At 39.4% G+C, this 10,030-nt stretch overlaps 1 protein-coding gene across 1 annotated transcript; it reads left to right on the forward strand.

Moving 5' to 3' along the window:
- Positions 1-6,637: 6,637 nt before the first annotated feature.
- Positions 6,638-9,471, forward strand: LOC131225617 (transcription factor MYB108). Its single transcript, XM_058221176.1, has 3 exons — positions 6,638-6,915; positions 7,420-7,549; positions 8,620-9,471. Exons 1-3 carry the CDS (start codon positions 6,759-6,761, stop codon positions 9,221-9,223), a joined length of 891 nt encoding a protein of 296 aa, XP_058077159.1. The 5' UTR covers positions 6,638-6,758; the 3' UTR covers positions 9,224-9,471.
- Positions 9,472-10,030: the final 559 nt, after the last annotated feature.

Genomic DNA, 10,030 nt, shown 5'->3' on the forward strand with positions numbered 1-10,030 from the left:
TGTATAGGGGACCCCACTCTGGAGTGGGGAAAAGGTGGCAGATAAATAGACGGTTTAGAAAGAAATCACGGTGGTTCAAGTTCGGTTCAAATAAGGCAAAGTATGATGTAGCCAGGATCTTTCAATCCGTTCATTTTTTATGATGGCCCACCCCAAGTGTGCCCAACGGTTTGGATCACTAAACCGTGAGCTCCACTTGTAAAAACTGATTAAAGAAAATCTGAAAGTATCATACAAAACTCCCAGCGGGAGCCTTAGTAGGTGTTTCCCTTACCGTGGGAACCACCTTGATTTATGTGTGTACTTTATATCCAAACGTCCATCTATTTTTTTCAGCTTATTTTAATGCATGGTTCCAAAAGTGAAGCAGATCCAATTATTATGTGGACCACACAGTGGGGATTGAATGACTACCATTAGAGTACATCTTGGATATAACAAAAGTTTTGGCTCAAATTGGTATTCGTGTTTTCTATTCATCCAAGTCTACGTGAATTTATCAACGTTGGATGTGAAATAAACATTACAGTAGGCTATGGAAAGTTTTTAATAATTGGCATTCAATGAACACTATTTCTTGTGGACCACTTGAGATTTGAATCTGCTTCATTTTTAAAACCAATTTCTAAAATGAGCTGGAAAAACTGATGGACGGTGTGGATATGCAAAACATACATTCAAGGTAAACCCTATGGTCAGGGAAACAGCCACTAACTTCTTACCTCGGGAACACCTAATCTGCTCCCTTCTTGGCCGGTCCCTGTATGGCCCAAATTGCCTATGCCCGACCACAGGAAATTTCTGTGGTAGGAAGCTGTGTGGGGCTATAGAGATTTCCAATGTTGATATAAAATTTCTGTCGGCCCTAGAAATTTCCAATGTTGTTCGTTCAATCCCTACTGTTTCGTGGTGTGGCCTATCCGATCTTTGGATCTGTCTGATTTTTTAAATGGTATTTTATTATGACGTTTATAAACTAGTGGATGGAGTGGATTTGTGATGGGCATTTTTATGGGTCCCACACAGTTTTCGTTCTAAGCACCGTGACTTTGTGAGGGGCATAATTTGTTTGCTTTATCTACGCTGTCCATCCATTTTTCTCACCTCATTTTAGTGCATGAGCCCGAAATTAAAGTATATCTAAAGCTCAAGTGGACTACATCTTATGAAACAATGAGTTTTAAATGACTGCCATTGAAAACTTCTCCAATGCATTAGGCTGATATTTGTGTTTTTACTCCATCCGAGTTTATGGCTGGGACGTCATTATTCCTGTTGTTTTCTCTGGTGTGGTCCCGTAGAGCTTTGTTCATGCTTTCATTTTGGGCTCATGCCTTAAAACACATACATCAAGGTGGGCCCCACAGAGTCGGGATCACCACGCAATCCGAGTACTCCCGCGGTTGAATACCTAAGCTTGTAAAGTCAGACATTGCAGGGCTGTCGACCAAAGATTATGCATTGTATGCTCGTGTTTTCAGTCTCTACTTTGGACATGTGCTGCTCATGATCCAGACCGTTGGTCTGTTTAAGTGGATTACATTCATTCGTCCATCTATATTAGTTCTCATCGTACCAACGGTCTTGATCAATGAACCATGGGCCCCACTTGTGCCAATTAAAAACCCATGTATCCATGCATGTGCTCTGGTCCAGGATCACATTATCCTTCCCTCGTGTGTACAGAATTTCCAAAAATATAAAAATTTCAGGGATTGGTGGGCGGAACAGATGGGATCCACGTGTAGTGGACCAACTAATCCGGTAGTCCGCAGCACGCTTCCTTAAGAGGAACAGGATATAATAGAATACAATAAAAACCTCGAAAGCAGCACCCTACATGCGGGTACACGGTATTTTAACAAGTGGGTCTTGCCAATCTCCCACCGTAAGTGGACGGTGCGGATATAACAACGTGATTTTGGTGCTGAGGACACAAATCCCCTACAAGATTTAAATATGGATTTGAGGGAGTTACTTTTGAATTTGCATTGGGATTTTTCCCGACACGTTTGGATGGAAGAGGATTAGGTGAGACCACGGCCTCACCCAAGACGGTGAGTCCCTTACCGTGGGGTTACCAACTTACCATAGGCCCCACGTTGATGTATGTATTATGTATCCACGCCGTTCATTTATTTTTTCAGATCATTTTAGGGTATTATCCAAAAAATGAAGCAGATCTGATTATTACGTGGACCGTACCATAAGAAAAAGTGGTGTTGACCATTAATGAGCCACAAAAGTTTTGGATAAAGCTTATATTTGTTTTTTCCACTTCATCCGGTGACCTTATAAGTAGATTGGATGGTAAATAAATAATATGGAAATAATTTTTCCAGGCACTAATGTTTCTTATGGTATGGTCCACTTGATAATTCATTTATCTGATAATGCCCTAAAATAAACTAGAAAAATGGATGGACGGCATGGATACATAATGCATACATCAAGTGGGCCTCGAGGTAACCCCACTGTAAGGATTGCATATATGATGTACAAGCAGGTTAAATGATAAATATCTTATTTAATCCCGCCTGTATGAGTGTATGGGTGGGTGAGTCTTCTTTTGAAATCATCTTAGGGCATGAGTCAAAAAATAAACGATTTTGATATCAGGTGGATCATATCAAAGGAAACAGTAGTGATTGACCATTAATGAGCTACAAAAGCTTTGGATCTGAGTGATATTTAGTTTTAAGTAGGTCTAAAGCTCAATTAGTTGGTCTACAAATTACATTCCACCCGGCAGATAATTTCCAACTTATTTAGTTCATGCAACATCCAACACATCCAATATCTGGGCCCTATGACAAGGATAGCTAAAGTGTGAAAATATCCTTATCTACTTATCATGTAGGCTACATTTGTTCTATTTACTAATGGCTAAACATCGTTTTCCATCGTGTTTCCTACCTGATGAATGGATAGAGTTGATTTTGTGTAAGATGATCCTTACGGTAGATCTAAGCTACTTGGATAAGTTGGATTAGGCATGAACTTAACATGATGGAAGAATTTTAATGGGTGGACTAGAAGTTATGATCCAACCAGTTGGACTTAGTAACTACTCTTTATTTTTTGCTCTTCACCTGTTTATGATACCTTATCAACAAGTTAGGTGGCAAATAAACATTATCATACGCCCTAAGAAGCTTTTAATAGTGGGGCGTTCATCACCACTATTTTCTATAGTAAGTTCGCTTGAGATTTGGATCTTTCTCATTTTTATTTTTTTGGCTCATGCCCTAAAATGATGTAATAGAATGCATGGATAACATGAATGTATATAAAATAAATACGTCAAGGTATGCTTCCATAATAAGAGTTGCCCCATTGTGCGTGAGGCAGGGACCATTTTTATTTTTTTGGCTCATGCCCTAAAATGATATAATAGAATGCATGGATAACACGGATATATATAAAATAAATACGTCGAGGTATGCTTCCATAATAAGATTTGCCCCATCGCTCGTGAGGCAGGGACCACACCTAATTCATTCTTTGTATTTTTATATTTATAAAATAATCTTACGTAGAAGTCAATTTCCATTTCCTCAAATTTTCCTTGAGATTTTCATTTTTCTTAGAACAATCTAGCTATTAAACTTAAATTTTCACTATATCAGAGAGAGATTTCTTATTTCTATTACAGACCTAACGTTTTCATAAAAATAAATTAGTTCATGTAGATTTTATTTCATATGTTTATCTTTTCTATCGATGTGACCTTTGATTCTTCGTGATAAGGTTTGATTTCCTCCCCCCATCTGAGCCTGGGATGGGCCAGATACAGTAATGCTCACTAACTAAAATGAGATATTGAGAGCTGATTTCGTACATAGAGGGTACAACGTGTGGTACTATATCATCTTTTCCACTTACATGCCACTTGTGCATGACATCCAATACTATTAAGTGGTAGGCCGCCATCATGAAGATCATTTTGGAAAGAATATGGTGGACCACACTGTTAGAATTGATGGACAATTAATGGTCTGGTTCATACATAGATTGGGATCCATCTAGCGAACACATGAGTCTGATTCTATATGATTCTGATTCTTAGTGGCCATAACCTTGATGTATTTAAGGTGTTGTATATTTATGCTGTCCATCAGTTTTATCATCTCATTTTAAGGCATGGTCCCAAAGATGCAAATCTTAGGTGGACCACACAGTTGGGATTAATTAGTGATTGAATTTCTCCCTTTGAGAATTTTTTGCGGCCAGAGAGGTTTTAGATCAAGCTGCTATTTGTGTTTTACTTCATCCAGGTGTGTGACCTTATCCACTGGTTGAGATGGCACATAAACATTAAGGTGGACCTTAGAAAATTTTTAAGGGTAAGTGTTCAGTTATTACTATTTTTTATGTTGTGGTCCACCTGAAATTTGTATCTAGTTTAATTTTTGGACCATGCCCTAAAATAAGATGGCAAAACAGATGAACAGTATAGATATATGACACATTCATTAAGGTAGCTAGGCCACATGGTCAGGGCCGCACCCACCTGGCTGGATCCATGGTGTTTTCACTAATCCACAAGCAATCTTATCTCAAATCAGGGGGCCAGAAAATGAGGAACTGGCTGGGAAGGAGAACTTTGGCCATGTTCTTTTCAGCCGTACATTTGTTTTTTAAACTGTGGCCCACCTGATAGGTGGGTGGACTAGATTTTTCGACAGGGAGTTTTACATAGTTGTAGTCCCATGATGGATGGATTGGATCTCGTAACATATATGATGGTGGCACGTGTCTGACCAGCGTACATGAGCTGCCTTGTACACGCGTTGGACTTGGTAATGATATATACTCGTGTGATAAAGTTAGGAAATAATATTCGTGTCCATGTCATCTTAGCCGTCCAAAACGTGTTCTGGAGAGTGAAGCTCACCTGGCACAAAAATCAGTTTGCAGTACAAGCAAGCATATGTGAATCGTGGCTCGAGCAGAAATGGACAAACGTAGTTTTATATAATTAAATCCATCAGACGAACCGCATATTGTTACATCCGTCGCCGAGCTTTGTAAATCCCAGCTCATTCACACGCCACATGCATGTTCCAGCATGAGTAATTGGTGCAAGATCCAGTCCGTCCATCGGATGGGGCACTACTGTATAGATGCGATGGCCCAAAAATCAGGTTGTTTCACTTGCTATGTGGGCCACAATATATCGAACAATTGTAATTAGTAATTTCCCCTCCGAACGGGGTGAATAAGGAAGAAACCTTGCAGATGTAATGGACTTGGTCCAGACAGTGGCACTGTGGGCCCCACCGTGATGTATGTATTTTATCCACACCGTTCATCCATTTTGAAAGATTATTTTTGGGCTGAAGCAGATCCAACGCTCTAGTGGACCACACCACACGAAGCAACGGTCAAAATTACGCCCACCGTTGAAACCTTCCTGGGCCCACTGTGATGTTTATTTGCCATCCAACCTGTTCATAAGGTCGCATATATCTGGGTGAAGGGAAAACACGAATATCAGCTTGATCGAAACTTCTTCATCTCCCTAGAAGTTTTTAACGGTGGGATTTCAATCCTCACTAAGTGGTGCACTTGAACCTTGGATCTATCTCAATTTAAGGTTCATATCCAAAAATGATCTAAAAAAAATGGATGGACGGTGTGGATAAAAAAACATACATCACTGCTGGCCTCAAAGAGCACGCAATCCGCATCCTACCCGTCTACACAGTAGTACCTGCCTAACGGACAGCTTGGATATTGCACCTGTCCAGCAATTCGGCACGTGGTGGCACGTAGATGCTATGCCAGGTACACGCGTGTGGCCATACAATGCTTGCAGTAGTCGTATATAGGAAGACAAGGTTCAGACGCAATGCTAAATGATAATGAAGACTTTTGTAGTTTCATCTGAGGTTATATTTCAACGATCCAAACCGTTTCTATGATGTAAATCATGTTGGATTGGGAGTATACAAAAAGTATCATTTGAATAGTTTCCTTCAATATGAACGGTCTACGTAAAACTTACAAAATCAAAGGTTTAAAATTTTCAATATATGATTCTTTATGGTTATTTGCAATCCATCATGAGTTACATCATATAAACGGTCAAGATCAATGAAAATTATCCACAATATAGCGGATAAAATCTGGATGTTTATACTATCACAATAGGCCTGAATGTATGTATTCTATCAAACATTTCAGAACATAGTATCCCAGTCTCTCTGTCTTTCATTGCGCCGCACCGCCCAAAAAGTCAGGACTGTCGTGTCATCTGGCAGGCCACGTACATATATCAGTGGTCCATCTGTGTAGTTTGTCTTAAACCGTCCATTCATTTGATAGAGGCGTCGCCCACCTGATGATCAGTGGTGAGATTCTCACACGTGGGAGGTGAAAGTAAAGACAAGATAGATGAGATAAAAGAAAAGAAGGGAAAGAAAGGAAAGAAAGAGCTCCACTCAAAAGTCTGGAAGCTCTAAGGGAGGAGAGAGAAAAGCAAGTCAAAATTCAAACTCTCTTATGCTTGCTTCTAATCAAACCCTCTTCCTTATTTTAATCTAATCCTCTTGCGGCGTGATGTATCACATGCCATTTCCTTCTCTATCTATAAAAGCCACCACGTCTCTCTTCCTTTGTATTAATCCAACCCTCTCTCTCTCTCTCTCTCTCTCTCTCTCTCTCTCTCTCTCTCTCTTTTAAACCTTCTCTCTCTCTATCAGCCCATCTTTCTATCTTTCTTTATCCATCTCTATCTTTTTATCTATCTATTGATGGATGTTCATGGGCAAGGATTCAGCTCAGGAACTCAGAGCGAAGAAGAAATGGATTTGAGAAGGGGTCCATGGACCATGGAAGAAGATCTCATCCTCGTTAATTACATTACCAACCATGGCGAAGGCCGCTGGAATTCGCTGGCTCGGTGTGCAGGTATATATTTATATATAATTACACAGATTTTCCATGACACCCATCTCTCATTTTTAGATATTTTCCTTCTTCTGAGTGGTTTTTAATATTACATGTTTTTATACGAAATTTCAAAGAAAATCCCCTTGGCTAAAAAGATACCTGAAGGACTTCTTCAGATAAAATTCTCTCTCTCTCTCTCTCTCTCTCTCTCTCTCTCTCTCTCTCTGTGTGTGTGTGTGTGTGTGTGTGTGTGTGTGTGTGTGTGTATATATATGGTTTTTTAATGAAATCGTGATAACAAAGGTGATTTTTTTATATGGAAATGAAATTAAGATAGCAAAACTCTCTTTTTCCAAAATATCTAAAGCAGAAATGAGAAGAAAAAAGAGAAGAAGAAAACAAATCCAACAAATACACGAATTTCAAGGGATTTTAATGAAATCGGCAACGTGGGTTTTCTTCTTTTGGATTTATGTTCTGCTCAGAGACGTAATTCTAACAAGGAAAAGTCTATAAAAACAGGTCTGAAAAGGACTGGGAAGAGCTGCCGTCTTAGATGGTTGAATTACTTGCGCCCGGACGTCAGGCGTGGAAACATCACCCCCGAAGAACAGCTGCTGATCCTCGAACTCCATTCTCGTTGGGGCAATCGGTAAATTCAAAACACCTCTCTATCTCTCTCCATGTATGCATGCATGCATGAATGTATGTATCTGTATGTATTATTGAGAATAGATCTCTAGACCCACCTTGATTGATTTGCACATTCATTTTAAGAATTGAAAATGGTACACTTGCACTTCAGTTCCATTCATTTTGAGAATTGAAAATGATAAACTTGCACATCAATTCTATTCATTTTGGGAATTGAAAATGGTACAATTCTATTCATTTTGAGAATTGAAAATGGTACACTTGCACTTCAATTCTCCAATTCTCCAATGAGAAATTGGTGGGCCACCTTTATATATCTTTGCATCATGACTTTTCTCCAATGTTATGATTAGATAGATTTTCTAGATCGATGATTGGCCATCCACATGTACCTAACTAAAGTATTTAAGTGACATGTAGATGGCAAACCATCAATCATTGTACGGGCAAGCATCTGTGATCCAATAATCCTAACCCTATTAGTCATGGATCAGATGGTTAGCATCATCAAACCAAAGTACTTCTTTGAAATCATAAGCAATTTTTGAGGCGACCCATCCAAGAGATACTTCAAGGAGATCATGATTAGACAAATCTTCCTTGATCCTAACCCTATTAGTCATAGATTAGATGGTTCGCATCGTCATACCAAAGTATTTCTTTGAAATCATAAGCAATTTCCAATACGATACTTCAAGGAAATCATGATTAGACATATCTACCTTCTCCGCTTCATTTTAACTGTCCATTTTTCATGCTATTGATTAGATGGTTATTATAGTTTCATCGATGTAACTTTTGCAGGATAGCTTGCTCGCACTGGCATAATTGAATAGGTTGTACGGATAGATTATAGGCATTCCACATGTCATATAAAAGCTCCACAGACGTTTGCACTAACGTCATCCCGCAGAATGAGACACATGCAATTCACCTGTGTTTTGAACATTCTTCATGCACATTCACACCCATATTTACACTAATTTCTCATTTTTCTCATTTGGGTCTCTTTCCTTTTGTATAATTCTACTTTTCCTTTATAGATTTTTCTAACTTCATTACTTTTAGGTGGTCCAAAATCGCGCAACATTTACCAGGAAGAACCGACAACGAAATAAAGAATTACTGGCGAACAAGGGTCCAAAAGCACGCGAAACAATTGCAATGTGATGTTAATAGCAAGCAATTCAAGGACACCATGCGCTACCTATGGATGCCGAGGCTCGTAGAAAGAATCCGAGCAGCTGCTACTGCTTCGAGCAATAACAATATTATCGATAATACCACGACTACTACGACCACCACGATCACAGAACTGCCCAACGGTCAGCTAATCCCACAAAATTATGATGTGGGGTGTGCGCAAGTTAAGCAGAATTACACCCGAGAGAATTCTTGCACAGGTGCATCATCAGACTCGTTTGGTACCACCACCACGCAAGTCGTCTCACCAACATCAGACCTCACAGATTATTATTTCAGAGGAAATGATTTCCAAGCTGCCCCAATACAGTTCCCAGAATCCCTAACCAGCCCCTTGGGTTACTTTAACCATGGGCTAGATTTTTCAACAGCCGATCAGAGCGGTTGGTTTGGTGGGGACATGACTGAGAATACATGGAACATGGATGATATTTGGTTTTCTCAGCAACAGTCATACAATGGGATTTAGAGAATGTGAAGAGAAAATATATATATGTATGTGAAAATAGGATTAAAAAGGAAATAGAACAAAAGAGAGGGTGAATTTTGTGAAAATGGTAGAAAATGATGGGCTAATTTAGTCATTTTCTTTTCTTTTTTCTACATTTTGTAGATTGGGGTTTTTAAATCTCATTCTTTTCATTGATGACTTTGTATTGATTGCATTTTGAAGTTTGGTTTTGATCTAATAATATTTTAAATTGTGAATAATTATTCCACTAATGCCCATGTTTATTTTATATTATTACTTTCTTTGTTTTATAAGCCATTGGATTATAGAAGCTATACACCGGCCTAGGAATGTAGGGCTCCTGGTTTTCGTCATTCATTTCAAAGGCAGCCTAAGTTGTATGGTTTACAACCGGAGGTGCTCAGGCTTCTCAACCTTTTCGGTCTTCGTACAAGTTCTTTAGGAAATCCATACCATCATAAGGGTAGGCCCCACCGTAATGATCACCCATCTCGAAAATTAGGCTGATCCAACCGTTGGATGGGCCCACCTGCATGTTATCTCATTCCAACGGCCGGCCAACGATTTCAAGGACGTGGATCACCTGATGACCGAGAAAGACCGTATCATGGCTGGCGGCGTGGTTCCTACTGTTTCCATTGTACGGATGTCCAGCACTAGTGATGCGTTGCCAGCAAAGATTGCGCTGTGCCAGAAGTTATTGTACGTCTTGCTGCAAGTTATCAGTTCTCGTATATTATTGAGCAATTATTCAGCACTAAGTTTTCATCCCTTATGAGCCAAGTGGTCCAGCTAACGACGATG

The sequence above is a fragment of the Magnolia sinica genome, chromosome 14 (assembly GCF_029962835.1).
Source record: "Magnolia sinica isolate HGM2019 chromosome 14, MsV1, whole genome shotgun sequence".
NCBI lineage: Eukaryota > Viridiplantae > Streptophyta > Magnoliopsida > Magnoliales > Magnoliaceae > Magnolia > Magnolia sinica.

Excerpts from the sequence above, each read along its gene's own strand:
- LOC131225617 (XM_058221176.1), top strand. The coding sequence starts at position 6,759 with ATGGATGTTCATGGGCAAGGATTCAGCTCAGGAACTCAGAGCGAAGAA. Across the intron at positions 6,916-7,419 it reads TTCGCTGGCTCGGTGTGCAG|GTCTGAAAAGGACTGGGAAG; the intron begins GTATATATTTAT and ends CTATAAAAACAG. Across the intron at positions 7,550-8,619 it reads CATTCTCGTTGGGGCAATCG|GTGGTCCAAAATCGCGCAAC; the intron begins GTAAATTCAAAA and ends CATTACTTTTAG.